This window comes from Agelaius phoeniceus, chromosome 17, assembly GCF_051311805.1.
Source record: "Agelaius phoeniceus isolate bAgePho1 chromosome 17, bAgePho1.hap1, whole genome shotgun sequence".
Classification (NCBI taxonomy): domain Eukaryota; kingdom Metazoa; phylum Chordata; class Aves; order Passeriformes; family Icteridae; genus Agelaius; species Agelaius phoeniceus.
In genome coordinates, this window is record NC_135281.1 from 1,657,147 (window position 1) to 1,671,230 (window position 14,084).

General features: G+C 51.8%; 2 protein-coding genes across 4 annotated transcripts in view; both read left to right on the forward strand.

Annotated features, from left to right (window-relative positions):
• Window positions 1–191: 191 nt before the first annotated feature.
• On the forward strand, window positions 192–5,119 carry SRSF6 (serine and arginine rich splicing factor 6). The gene is made up of 6 exons (XM_054644186.2): window positions 192–495; window positions 942–1,090; window positions 2,367–2,494; window positions 2,662–2,870; window positions 3,400–3,489; window positions 3,615–5,119. Exons 1-6 carry the CDS (start codon window positions 389–391, stop codon window positions 3,976–3,978), a joined length of 1,047 nt encoding a protein of 348 aa, XP_054500161.1. The 5' UTR covers window positions 192–388; the 3' UTR covers window positions 3,979–5,119.
• A 15-nt stretch (window positions 5,120–5,134) lies between these two features.
• The window catches only part of L3MBTL1 (L3MBTL histone methyl-lysine binding protein 1), a 35,533-nt gene continuing 26,583 nt past the window's right edge, over window positions 5,135–14,084 (forward strand). The window contains exons 1-2 of one of the 3 annotated variants that reach the window (XM_077187259.1): window positions 5,135–5,181; window positions 5,315–5,520. The gene's annotated coding sequence lies outside the window, so the exon portion shown is untranslated. Of the gene's footprint in view, window positions 5,182–5,314; window positions 5,521–12,327; window positions 12,484–14,084 lie in introns of those variants that run through there. The other 2 variants (XM_077187258.1, XM_077187260.1) reach the window with 2 other exon arrangements.

The window sequence follows — 14,084 nt, forward strand, 5'->3', positions numbered from 1 at the left end:
TCGCCCCTGGAGCTCTGCGGGACTCAGCGCGTAGACGCCGCGCACTGGCGGCGCATGCGCGGAGCCGCGCGCAGCTCCCGCGCGCCCGCCGGACCCCGCCCGCGCCGTCGCGCGCGCGCGCAAGGCTCAACCACCGCCCCCCGAGCACGCGCGGCGGCGCGGTGACGTAAGCGCGCCCCGCCTCCCGCTATAAATAGGGTAGCTGGTGGCGGGCGCCATTGTGGTGCGCCAGGCCCGGCCGTGCGGAGCGGGCCCGCAGCGCTTCCGCCTCTCACGCCGCCAGCGCTCTCGTTCCTTCTCTTTCTCTCTTTCTGTCTTTTTTCCTTCCCTTTCCTCTTCTTCCTCCTCTCCTTTCCTCTCCCTCCCCTTCTCCCCCCCTGCCGCGGACATGCCGCGCGTCTACATCGGCCGCCTGAGCTACCATGTCCGGGAGAAGGACATCCAGCGCTTCTTCAGCGGCTACGGCCGCCTGCTCGAGGTCGATCTCAAAAACGGGTGAGCGCCTTCCTCCGTGCGCCCCTCCCGAGGGCCCCGGGCCGACCGGGCCCGTCCATGTCGCGGCCGCTGCCGCGTGGCGCCGGCGCAAGATGGCGGCCGGGGGGGAGCGGAGCGGGGGGGCCGCGGCATCGTCCCGGGGCCTCGGTGTGCTCCGGGGACCGGGGGATGGACCGCGGGATGGACCGGGGACCGCGGAATGGACCGTGGAATGGACCGGGGGCGGCGGCGTGCACCGGGGACCGCGGAATAGACCGGAGGCCGCGTCGGGGACCGGGGAATGGCCTGGGAGCCCTGGCGTGCACCGGGGACCGCGGAATGGACCGGGGGCCGCGGCGTGGACCGGGAACCGTGGAATCGATCGGGAAATAGACCGAGGGTCGCGGCGTGCACCGGGGACCGTGACACTGTGCTCCCGCCTGACCGGGCCTTTCTTCTCTGCCCAGCTACGGCTTCGTGGAGTTCGAGGACTCCCGCGACGCCGACGATGCCGTGTACGAGCTGAACGGGAAGGACCTGTGCGGGGAGCGGGTTATCGTGGAGCACGCCCGCGGCCCCCGCCGCGACAGGGACGGCTACAGCTACAGCAGCCGCAGTGAGTCCGGGCCCGTCCCTCCCCGCGGGGCTTGGGGCGGCGGCGGGCAGGGCCGGGGGCGGGCAGGGCTCGGCTGGCACCGAGCCCCGGGCTGGGTGGGGAGGGTCGTTAGCGGGGGGTACCCGGTGCACCGCTGAGGCTGCAGCGTTTTCCTCGGCACCAGCGGCGCCCTCGGGTATCCCGGAGCAGTTGTGGCTGCCAAATCGTGGCCTTCTAGAAAGGGTTTGCTGTGCTAATTAACGGCTCCAGTATTCCTGGGAGCATTTATATGTGACAGCGATGTTGCATCAGTAATGTTAGTGTATAAATATCGTTGTGTAACTGGGGGAGAATCGCTCAGCTGTGAACTTTGATGTGATTGATTCAGTTGGATATATGGGAGGGGCGGGGGGAGGTTTTGGAACAGGAATCTGTTGTGCTGAAGGGGGGGTATTGTAAATATTTCTGTGCTCGGCTTGCTCGTGTAGCTTCTTGAGCTGAGCTGTGTAGAGCTTGAACGGCCTAGTACTGTAACTAAAAGTACTAAGGTTGATTTTTCGGTGGTGTTTGGAATCGTGGTGTTGGGGGGGGTGGGTTTCTGTCTTTTTAAAAAAATCAAATGTATGTTGTTTTAAAATTGTTGCATGTTCAATTCAAACTTTTTAACAAGTCCTTGATGTTTCAATTTAAAAGTGACCAGTGGGGCTGAGGCTGTGTCCACTGAGGCTAAGATGACTGCCTTTCCTGGCCATGGCTTTTCCATACATTGTGTGACCCTTGCCCTATGACCCTTTGGCTGACCTTACCGGAAGCCATGACGACAGCAGCCTTTTGCCATTAGACGCAGGGTGATGGTGAGGATTCCAAGGGTTAGACAAAACTGGTTAAACTGAACTAGGTGACTGTTACCTTGCGTGTTTTGTGGCCAAACCACCACCAAAAACCTCATACTGTGATGTAAGTACTTAGTGTAACTAGTAAACGTTTTTGTAAAATGTAGAAATGCATGTAATCAGTTAAGTTTTATATTTTACAATGTTCTGTAAAATAAAACTTAGCAAGGTGAATCTAATAAGGAGCAGTCACTCTCTAACAGATCTTAGGAGCACAGACTTGTAGGATGTTAGTCTGTTTGATTTGCCATTAATATAGATCATGGCAAAATTGCAAAGTTTATTGGAGGCTTAGCGAAATAAAGTCCTACTCCAGTAAATATGACTGTTAAACTAACTTTTTCAGAACATTGAGCCTCCTTTGTCTAGGAGACAACCTAACTTTGTTTCTTTGTACAATCAAGGTGGGGGTGGTGGCGGATATAGCAGTCGGAGACAATCGGGACGAGATAAATACGGACCGCCCGTTCGTACAGAGTTCAGACTGATTGTTGAGAACCTTTCCAGTCGCTGTAGTTGGCAGGATTTAAAAGTAGGTATTGATGTTCTGTGTGGAGTCTGTTGTGAATATCAGGAAGGAAAAGCTTCCTTAATAGCAATGTTGATTTTGTTGCAGTAGAATAATTTGAAAGTGTTTGTGCACATTGAGTGCTGCTTGCAGCTCCCCCCCATTCTGTAGCTGCCCTGTGCTCCTCGCAGGATTTCATGAGGCAAGCTGGGGAGGTGACCTATGCAGATGCCCACAAAGAACGTACAAATGAAGGAGTGATCGAGTTCCGCTCATACTCGGACATGAAGCGTGCCCTGGACAAGCTGGATGGCACAGAGATAAACGGCAGGAAGATCAGGCTGGTGGAGGACAAGCCACGCTCCAGCCACAGGCGATCCTACTCTGGCAGCAGGTCCAGGTAACTCAGGGGACACACTGCAGCAAAAATGGTGACAATCAGCATGGGGATGGGTGCCCTACCTTCAGCTGATGGTTTAGGAATAGGAGGAGGTTTCAGTGTAGAAGGAAACATTTTACATGAAACAGCAAAGCCAGGTCTGAGCACTTCTCCACATGTGAGACCTCAGATGTGATTCACTGACAGTATGTTAAACCATGGTGGGACCACCCTTGCTCTTGAGAAGTTCTGTAGCAGCTTTTCTATGTTAGATTATGCTACTAGATAGCACAGTGTATTAGATGCAATCAGGAAGGTTCTTCCCTGTGAGGGTGGACTTCCCAGAGCAGCTGTGGCTGCCCCTGGATCCCTGGAAGTATCCAAGGCCAGGCTGGACGAGGCTTGGAGCAACCTGGGATAGTGGAAAGTGTCCCTGCCCATGGCAGGGGGTGAAACACTGTGATCTTTAGGATCCCTTCCATCCTATACTTGATGCTGGAGGGCACAACCAGACAAAGAGAAGAGGGAATGACATCTTGCATGTCTGCAGGTCACGATCCAGGAGACGGTCTAGAAGCAGAAGTCGGAGGAGTCGGAGCAGCCGCAGCAGATCCCGTAGTGTCTCCAAAAGCCGTTCCCGGTAAGTGCCCCAGAGTTAACACTGGTTAACCCTGCCAGTGCAGGAACTGCCTTGCTGACAGATGTTTACAGCTGCTGGAAGTGCACTGCAGGCCATGCAGAATAAACTCTCTCTCTCTTTGAAAGATCTAAATCCAGGTCACGAAGCAAAGACCGCTCCCGTTCCCGATCCAAAAGCAGGAAGTCCAGATCAAAGAGCAAATCCAAACCCAAGTCTGACAGGGGGTCACGCTCACACAGCAGATCCAAGGAGAAGTCGGAGAAGTCCCGGTCCAGATCCAGGTCCAGGTCTCGATCTCCCAAAGAAAATGGTAAAGGGGATGCTAAGTCCAAGTCCAGGTCCAGGAGCAGGTCTCGCTCCAACTCTCCGCAGCAGCAGCCGTCTGCCAAGGCTCGCTCTGAGTCACCGCCCAAAAGAGCCGCCTCCAGGTCCCGCTCCAGGTCTCGCTCAAAGTCCCGCTCACGATCAAGATCCAGTTCAAGAGATTAGGACTACAACTCTCCTCTCACCTTGCACACTATTATGGAACATTTTCCTACCTGTCAGGCCATTAGTGTTATGTTAGTACTTCAGAAGTTGGTTTTTTTCTCTTGCAGGAGTGAATGGCCTAAGAACTAAGGCATAAAGGTTTAATTTCTATCCCAAATTTGACAATACCAGGTGGAATAGTGGTACAAAGCAGGAAGAGTCCCCATTTTGTAGAAATTGAGCTGAAAGTTTGATTTTATAGCATTTCTGCAGGAGTAACTTAACTACTCTTAAATGCAAAGTGGTTTTTATATTAAAAATAAACTGAATATAAACAGGCTTAAATATGGGCTTTTTGAAAATATCCTTTTTTCCTATTTTTTTTTTTTTCATGGCATTAGAACTATGGGTGTCATTAGCTTCATAGGTTTCAGCGTGCTGCCAAAGGCAGGATTGCCTTGCTGGGCAGGTCACACAGTTTATCTTAAATTTGGAAGGAGTCAGCAAACTGTATAAACCAGTTACAGTACTAGGAAGATCTTAGACCAGCAATAAACTCAAGTTGGAGGACTTACATTGTACCTTGACTTGCCAAAAGAACATTCCCCCTATACTGAGACTGTATTAAAGGTGACAAAGGTACTCTGGAACCTGTATCCTACAGTATTGCTAAAAGTCCCTTTGTTCCAGACTTGAAAGAATAAAAGCTTTCTGACGTTTCTTGCTTGAATCTCAAGTGTCACTGTTGTCAGACATGAAGGTGTCTCTTGGCTGTGGTCCAAGTCCTTAGTATGCTGTATGGTTTGTCAGCCTCTGAATCCCCACTGGACATGAAACCCAGGTAAAGAAATCTGTCTTCCCTCCCCTTTGACTCACTTATGTTAACGTTTTGCTTCAGACTAGGAGAACTATAATCCTCTTGTGTGTAGGTCCGAACTTTATTGGAAATGTAATCTCTTGAAGCTAGAGTTTTAGTTTTAACAAAGGCTTTGCTAAACCACAGTTGCCAGTTCACTTAAATTGTGGAATAAGACTCATCCCAAAAAATCCCCTTTATAGTTAAATTGATTTTTGTAACATGCAGTAGCAAACATTAGAACTGCCTTGTACTCTTTATACAACGTGTAGTTTGACTTGTATAAAATTAAATTGGTGACTCAAACTCTTGTGTTCATTGCAGTGAAATGGGATTCTTGCTCTGCCTTGTGCTGGGGAAATCACAAGGTACCCTGCTTTTATGGAGAAAACTTCTTCGGTTTAGTGAGAGACTTGGTAGCTCTTGACAGGCTCTTGGTGGTGTACTTGAAACCAGCACAAGCTCTTTGTGTCCCAGTGTGTCACCTTGTCCTTTCTGCAGGCGTGGCTGGGTGTGACAGCTGCACCTCTGGTCCCAAGTTCCACACCTGCCCAGAGGAATTGGGTCAGCACAGTGCACATGGGAAATGTGACTTGATGCCAACTTGTCTTTCCTGGAATTTCTTTATGCTGTAAACAATTCTCCTGAAATTCAGTATCTCACCATTTCCTGATGGTCTCTGAAAAGCTGCATTTTGCCTGTTGCAGGTGAGTATCCGTGCTGGGGTCCTAGGGAGCGTGTTCAGGTCTGAGTTCACCTTCCTGGAACCTGAAGTGGTTCTGTGCCTGGTGTTGCCATAAGATCAGGTTATCAGCCTGGGTGCTGCAGTGCTATCTGCACCTGACCCTGGTGGTAATTTGTGATAAGGAGTTCTTGGGTTAAATTGGAGCTGTTTGCTGAGGGTGGTGTATGCTAGCATGAGTACAAAAATGGTGTTGCAGTGTTGATTCCTGCAGGGTCTCAGATGGGAGGGGTGTACTGGGGGCTTCTTTCAGAATTCACACTGGGCAAGAACAGTTAAGTTCAGGTTTACAGCCTAAGATACACCTGAGGACATGCTTGAGATAAGCTGCTTTGGTTATACTTCTGATCATAGAGTAGGTCAGAAGTAGGTCTTGAGAGAGAACTGCTCCTCTTTGTAAAGCAACTTCACAGAGAACTGATAAAATACACATCACACTCCTCGAAAGAAGGCTTGAATTTGGAGCTCAGCAGGTTGAATGTGCATATTCCCAGTATGTGTGATACCAAGATGCTGACCATTACTTTTTTGTAGATACATTCCCTTCTTTTTAAATCTGACCCCAGTACCTGCCCGAGGCTGTCCTGGCCACTCTGGGGCCGTGGACACCCCAGCCTTGGTCAGCAATGCAGAGATGGCTCCTGAACAGCTGCACTCAGCTTTCTGATTGCTGTGACAGTGACATTTTGAGTCCTCATTTATGAATTACAGGTCCCAGCTAATCCATGACTCAAAGTGAAATTCATTCACACCACTCGAACTAAGACTCAATGTCTGGGCATGATTCTGGGTGATTTTCTGACTCAAGGGCAACCTGACTCTCGTTCACAGAAAGTGGCTTTTGCAGGGTTGTCTAATTTAGAGTATCTTAAATACTCTTTTTATTCATTTTAAAATGAATGCCAGATTGCATTTAACCAATTTACCTGGAACTCCTTTAAATATCAAGATTTCTTTCTGTGTTACTGGAGCCACATTGTCTGTCTCCTTTGGCTGCTGCCCTTCGCTGTGCAAATGAAGCAGGGATTCCTTGGCATGACTCATCCTTCTGGATGGGTTTCCTCTGGAAAGCCAGGAGGATTTTGGTAGTGCCAGATCCTGAGCCAGGCGGTGAAATGCATGGCTTGTGATAATGCTGGAAGGAATCAGCAAAACCCAAACACCCTCAGTGTTCCAGCTCTGCCAGCAGCACTTTTGTGGGAGTGCAACAATCTGAGGCTGCTGTGTGTTGGTAATCACAAGTGTGATTATTCCTGAGATCTCTTTTGGGTGTGATGAAAGGGGTTGGGATAATTCTCCATACAAGAGTAAAAGGCTACAGGAACTGCATGTGGTTTGCTTTGCCTGCAGTAGCAGCAATAGTTTGATGGGAAAACCACCTGACCTTGTCATAACTCAGTTTATAACCTGACCCTGGACACAATCTTTTGGGGATGTGGTTCAGAATTGGGCTACCTGACTTTTTTTTGTTTGTTTGTTTTTGAGGTTTTGCTTGGTTTTTTTTTGTTTGTTTGTTTTGGTTTGCTTTGGGTTTTGGTTTTTTATTGTTTTTTTTTTTTTTGGTGGGGTTTTTAGGATTTTTTGGGTTTTTTTTTTGCATTTGGTATAATCAATATTAATTTGTCTTTAAAAATACAAAAGAGAAGCCTGCTTTCTCATCAAATGTGGGGTGCAGGATTGACCAAATCTAAGTGTCCTGTAGCAAATTGTGAAAGCAAAATCAACACTACAGTTAAAAGTGAAATTTAGAATCTGGGACCGTATTTGCAGTCTGGTCCTGGCCTTTTCCTATATTTGAAAAAGCATCCTTCCATGTGTTTTGTTTTTTGACATAAATGCAAGTTTTGTCCTTTAATCATAGAATCCCTGACTGGTTTGGGCTGGAGGGACCTTAAACCCATCCAGTCCCATCCCCTGCCATGGGCTGGGACACCTGCCACCAGAGCAGGCTGCTCCAAGCCCCCTCCAGCCTGGCCTTGGACACTTCCAGGGATGGAGCAGCCACAACCTCTATTTGATTCACTTTTTATTTGACTCTGTGTCAGGAAGAGCTGTGTTTCTGTAAGGAAGGGCACAACTTCTATCTGATGTACACTAAAATAAGTCTTTCACCTTGCAATATCACTGCTTGGAGCAGAGCTGAGGGGCCTGAGTAAGTGAGCCTCCTTTTTCCTACTATAACATTTCTACCTCTCCATTATGTGGTTTCAGATTTTGTTTACAACTGGGAGATGACTCTGTCCCACTGCTGATTGTAACCACCTTTAGATGAGCAATGGGGAGGAGCATTTAAATTCTTGGATTTCTTCTTCACACATGGAATAACTTGAACTATTTCCAATTCCTACTGAATTCTAGTTTAGGTTGGCACTGTAACATCCACAGAGCAATTTCATACATCAAAGAGCAAAAGTCATGAAAGCGGGAACTTGCCTGAGGAGCCTGGAAATTCCAACAAATAGCTGAGGTGCTGGGAATGTCTTTGAGAGGTGATGCAAACCCTGGGATCATTTGAAACATTCATCATTTGGATGTGGTTGGTGATAAAGTTTTTCCTTTGGGTAAGAATTGAGTACAGTGATTTTGGTCCAAAATATCAAAAACAGTGCAGGGAAAGCTGCAGGTGGCACAAGGGTTGGAAGTGACAGCCTGTGCTGGCATGTGGATGGAGTGGGGGGGTTGTAGATTTGTTACTGGTGTGTGCAGCTCCTGGAACAAGATTATCCTGCAAATGGGAATAGGAAGTTAGTGCTGCAACACCCTCAGCAACTCTGCTGTGTCCTGGCTTTGTCAGGGCTCTTTAAAGCAAACAGGAACATGTTACTTTAAAAGGTGAGAAGCACAGCTAACACCAATAATGCTCTGTGTAGTGGCAGCAGTTCAGGAATTTTATTTATGTGTTTTTAGGACCATAATGGTCACTTTTACACCGTGATGAACCCTTTCCTTCCTGCCTTTTATTGTGGTTAGGTGAAAATGATGAAATAGCAGAACATGGGCTCAACTCTCACAGCTCTCTCACACTTTGTTAGTTTGCTAAATGTGTGTGTAGGTGTCAGAGGGGAAGTTTCCTCTGTTTCATAATCTGGTAAAAATTTGCAGTAAGCAAACTGCTCTGGAGTGGCTTATAAGCTTCCACCCTTTTGGCAACATCTGTCTTTACCAGGCTGGGTTGGAAGCACATGGGTGTGTTCCTGTGGGAGAAGGAATGGCAGAGCTGTAGGTGTCATCCACAGCACGGAAAAAAGTGCTGACCACAGGAGATGTCTGCAGCTCCTGCATGACTCAGGGTGTAGTTCACACCAGCTCAGCTTCTGGCCATGATTCTGGGTGATTCTCTGACTCAAGGGCAACTTGACTCTAGTTCACAGAAAGAGGCTTTTGCTGGGTTGTCTAATTTAGAATATCTTAAATACTCTTTTTATTCATTTTAAAAGCAGACACTTAAGTCTTGCTCCAGCGTTTTTCCTTTGGGTAAGAACTGAGTACAGTGATTTTGGTCCAAAATATCAAAAACAGTGCAGGGAAAGCTGCAGGTGGCACAAGGGTTGGAAGTGACAGCCTGTGCTGGCATGTGGATGGAGTGGGGGGGTTGTAGATTTGTTACTGGTGTGTGCAGCTCCTGGAACAGGATCATCCTGCAAATGGGAATAAGAAGTTAGTGCTGTTAAGCCAGCAGGTGTTCAGTGGGTCACAGCTCATGGGCCTGGTGTGACCACAGTGCACAACTGCACCCAGGGAGCTGCTGGGGCAGTATGGGCTAAGGTGCAAAATGCTTTCACAGCTCTTGTGCTCCTTGTTCTGCTCAGCATCAGCACGAGAGGAAAACAGCAGAGTCTCTTGTGATCACAGTGGTGACAGGGATGCTGTACAATTCACCTGGGGGGTGCCACAGCAGCTCCTGTTCTGCTCAGCTCTGGTTCCAGCATGGAGCACGTGCTGACAGTAACAAGAGACACAAGAAAAGTATTTCTGAAAGAGCCTCTCCTATTACCTTGTCTGGGTCTATTTGCTGACAATTAAAACCAGTTGCTCTGTGACACTGAAAGTGTAATCCACCACTTGCTATCATTCAGGTGTCAGCTGTGTACATGTGGCAGCCCAGACCAGAATTGTTCTGTAATTCTTCACACACAACATCCCCCTAGAAAGCAAGAAACTGATAGACAGCATTGCAGTGACCTTCCCAATGGGAATAACAGCTGTGGATGGCAGCAGCTTCCTGGTGCTTCATGTTTTAGGCTTTGGGACATGACTGTGGGTGAGGACAGGAGTGACAGGCACTGCCCATGTGTGCTGCCATCCTGTAAATAGCAGGATGTTGTGGGGATGAATCCCAGCAAAACAAGTCCCAGAGCAGCACAGCCCTGCACTCATTGGGTCTCGTGGGACTAATGGACCAGCAGAGTTGAAAAATCCAGATCAGAATAAATTAAGTCATAAAAGCATTACAAAGAGATAGGTTTAAGTAAACAAAAGTTCACAGAATCCCAGAATAGCTCAAGCTGGAGGGAATCCATAAGGATCATTGAGTCCAGAACCCCTGCTCCTGGCAGGAGCACCTACAATGAAACCATCGGGACTGAGTGTTGTCCACACACTCCCTGAACTTGGTGCTTCCCTGGGGAGCCTCTTCCAGGCACTGAGCAGCCTCTGGGTGAGGAACCTTTCTCTAATGTCCCACCTGAAGCTGCCCTGAGGCAGCTTTGTTCCATCTCCTCGGGTCCATTGCTGGTCCCAGGAGGGGGAGATCAGCACTGCCCCTGGGAGGAAGGTGCAGAGAGCAATGGGGTCACCCCTCAGCTTCTCTCCTCCCAGCTGAACGGGCCAGGTGGCCTCAGCTGCTCCTCCCAAGTCCTGCCCTTGCACCTTTCACCTCCCCTCCTCCACCTCTCAGCTGTCCTTGGTGTGTTGAGGAGCCCAAACTGTCCCCAGGACTGGAGGTGAGGCTGCCCCAGAGCAGGGCAGGACAGTCACCCCCATGATGTCCCCTAGGGCAGGGCTGGCCCTTGGGGCTGCCAGGGCTCCTGTTCCACTTGCCCTCAGCCCAAAGCCCCTGAGCCCCTTCCCCAGGAGAGCCCCCCAAGGTATCAGTTCAGATCCCTTCCAACACAGGTCACAGAAATGGACGTTGAGGCACAGAGAGGCAAATGGCCTGATGTTTCATCAGCCAGAGGGTTCACTGGGAAGCCAAAGCTGTTCCCTCTTTTTTACCTAATGTAGCTGTTCCCTAGGAATTCATCATTCTCAATTCCTGATTGTTTTTTTGCAGCAAGCTTAGCCAGGAACAGGGAACTGATGGGCTGCTTTTCAAGTAACTAAGTTTCACTCTGCTCCTGATTCAAATCTGTTTGACCTTCCCTCTGCAGCATAAAAGGGTTGATATGGGAAAATCTTTTTCTACACTGTGCCACTGGAGTTTGATTTGAAAATGGGAAAGAAGGCAGTAGCAGCAGAGGAAATATATTGTTACTTCCCTCCTGATTTGCAGGATCTGTTGCTTCATCAGAGTCTGACTTAATATTTTTAATGTGGTAAAAATTTTGGAGTACAAAACTCAAGGAGGCAAGGAACTAAAGCTGTGAGGTTGTTCCTACAGTCTCCAAAGTGAGCATGAACACTCAGTGCCCTGGGTTTGGAGCAGCCAGAGCTGGCTGTCAGGGTGAGCAGGCAGACACCTCTCCCCAGCCCATCCAAAACACAGCAAGGGCTCTTCTCAGAAGCTTTTTGTACATTTGGTCCTTGTGCTTCCAGCCTTGGTTCCTTCCACTCCCGCTTTTTGCAGGTAAGTGGGACAGACCTTGTGTAAGGGTCTGAAGACACTTCTTGTGTGGCCACAGAATACTGAAGGGTGGCAGGTGAGCAGCCCTGGGTTTGAGCAGAGCTGTTTGTTTGGAAGTGCTACTGCAGTGTGTCCATCCTGCACTTCCACCTCAGGACCAGTCAGAGTGATCCTTTCACTTCCTAGGGATCTTGGGGATTTCACCTTAACATCTCCCTGGTCCCTCTCTGGGGCTGTGGTTGGAGTGCTGGGGAGGGGATTCTGCCCTGGCACCAGAGCCAGACAAAGCCTGGGGAGCTGCTGTGGAGGACATGTCCCCACTGGTCTTGTGTGATTCCTCTCAGAGGGGTGCTTGGTTAATCACACAGTTTTAGAACGGCTTGGATTGGGAGGGACCTTAAAGCTCATCTCATTCCACCCCCTGCCATGGCAGGGACACCTTCCACTGTCCCAGGGTGCTCCCAGCCCCGTCCAGCCTGGCCTTGGACACTGCCAGGGATCCAGGGGCAGCCCCAGCTGCTCTGGGCACCTGTGCCAGGGCCTGCCCACCCTCATTCCTTCCCAAAATCCCATCTAACCCTGCCTGCGGTAGTGGGAAGCCGTTCTCTGTGTCCTGTCCCTCCGTCCCATGTCCCCAGTCCCTCTGCAGCTCTCCTGGAGCCCCTTAGGCCCTGGCAGGAGCTCTGAGCTCTCCCTGGAGCCCTCTCCTCTCCGGGTGAGCACCCCCAGCTCCCAGCCTGTCCCGGAGCAGAGGGCTCCGTCCCACCCACAGCACCGGTGCCTCAGCAAAGCATCACCCCGTGCCTCTGCGCCCCCCGTCCCGTCCAACCGCGGCCCGGGGCTGCCCGGCCGGTCGGGGGAGGGGGGAGGGGGAGGGGGGGGGAAAAAACTCCGCTGTTGCCATGACGACGCCCCCCTTTCCCGCATCCCCCCGAAAGCTGCGGCGGGGCTGAGCGCGGCCCTGCGGATGCGGCCCCGCGCGTTTCCACGGCGACGCCGCGGCTGAGCCGCCCCCTCCCCGCGCTCCCCGCGCACACTCGGACCGGCCCCGCGCCCCTCCCGCTCCGCGCCCCCCGCACCCCGGGCCGGGCCGGGCCGGGCCGGGCAGCGCCGCCGGGGCTCGCAGCAGCGCCCGCCCGGGTGCAGGTAAGGAGCGCGGCCGGGCAGCGCCGCGTCCCCGCCCGGCCCCGCCGCAGCCCGGTGCCCGCACGGGCGAGGCCCCGGCCGGGCCAGCGGGGCCGGGCCCGGCGCTGGGGGCAAAGCGCCGACATCCCCCGAGCTGGAGCCGCGCCGAGGGGCCGGGGGGCCGGGGCTGCACCGGAGGGGGGCGGCGGGGCCGGGAGGGCGGGAGCGGCTCCCTGGCTCCGGCCGGGCCCCCGCCGTCCCCCGGACACCGCCACGCTGAGGGCCCGGGCCGGGCTCGCGTCCCGCCGGCGCTGCGAGGTGCGAGGTGTGAGGCGCTGCCCAGCCCAGCCCTGCCCTGCCCTGCCCGCGGGCACCGCGCTGCCCCGGGGGAGCCTCGCCGGGCCGGGCCGGGCCGGGCCGGGCCGGGAGCGCCTGGCACGGGGGACGCCCGGCCGCGCTTCTTCGGGTGTTTGTGAAACAGCGGGTGAGCAGCGCTGTCCCGGAGCCTGCAGTGACAGCGCTGCAGCCCTGGACAGGGCCCTGCGGCGTGCACGGCTTTGGTCCAGCCTAGCAGCGCACAAACAGCCCAGGCTGTGTACAGGTCCAGGACAGGTCCAGGATTGATTTTATTAGTTTTTACGTGGATTTCTTTACTAGTTATAAAAGAAAATAAAACACTGGACTGTTAGAAATATTTTGAGGTCAGGTATCCATCCTGTTTAGATGTTTCCATCTGTGTGTGGAAAAACATCCAAAGTGTGCAGCTGTGGGTGGTGAGCGGGGCTGGTGCGCTCAGGGGCAGTGGGAGGTGGGTGTGACAGTTCCCACTGTGCCTCTCAGAAGTGCCCGGACTTCAGGCTGCCTGCTGGCCTTGGACAGTGTCACCTCGACCCCTTTGGGCTGGCACGTGGGATTGCTGGTGACTTCTCATCCTCCCCACCTGTGGGTCTGAGCGTATCCACAAGCTTGAAAGCTGGTCCTGGTGACAGCCAAACTCCTGGGGACATCAGGTGACAGCCAGCCTGAGTGTCTCTGCTTTGTCGTCCGTGTCTGAACCTAAAGCTGAAGGCGGCTTGCTGCTTTATTGCCCTTCTCCCTCTGATCTCCATTTCCAGAGAATCTATTTGCTCTTTTGAAATGTGTAACATGAACAGCCTCTTACTGCACAGAGGGACATTTCATCTGGTTTTGAGATGTTGATAAATACTGTGGCCCGCTCCAAACCTCCCCATGCTGCTCAGGAACCCAGGAGCAGAACTTTCTGGCCCCTGGTTTGTTCCAGAGCAGGCATTTGCTCCTGGCTTTGGAGCAGCAGTCATATTTGGAAGGGAAGAAGTGTGTGATTGTCTTTCTCCACTGGGCCACCTGCCTGTGCCAAGTGTGTTCCTGAGTGCTCCTGTGTGTATACAAAGCAAATATTTTCTGCAGTGCCATTAGTCTCCTAAACACCTGCCCTGGGCAATGCCAGAAGTCAGGGGAAGGTCCAAGGGAGCAGCTCTCAGCCCCACAGATCTCTGTAGTGCTCTGTTGTGCCACTTGCAGTTTTAGCATGATCCCAGCTGCTGGTCTTTCTTAAAGGCTCAATTTTGCCACTGGAGATAATTAAAAATCCATATCTCAGC

Bases quoted from the DNA above. Each gene is read 5' to 3' on its own strand.
- SRSF6 (XM_054644186.2), top strand. From the start codon at position 389: ATGCCGCGCGTCTACATCGGCCGCCTGAGCTACCATGTCCGGGAGAAG. The intron at 496-941 runs GTGAGCGCCTTC...TTCTCTGCCCAG, and splicing joins GAGGTCGATCTCAAAAACGG to CTACGGCTTCGTGGAGTTCG. The intron at 2,871-3,399 runs GTAACTCAGGGG...GCATGTCTGCAG, and splicing joins TACTCTGGCAGCAGGTCCAG to GTCACGATCCAGGAGACGGT.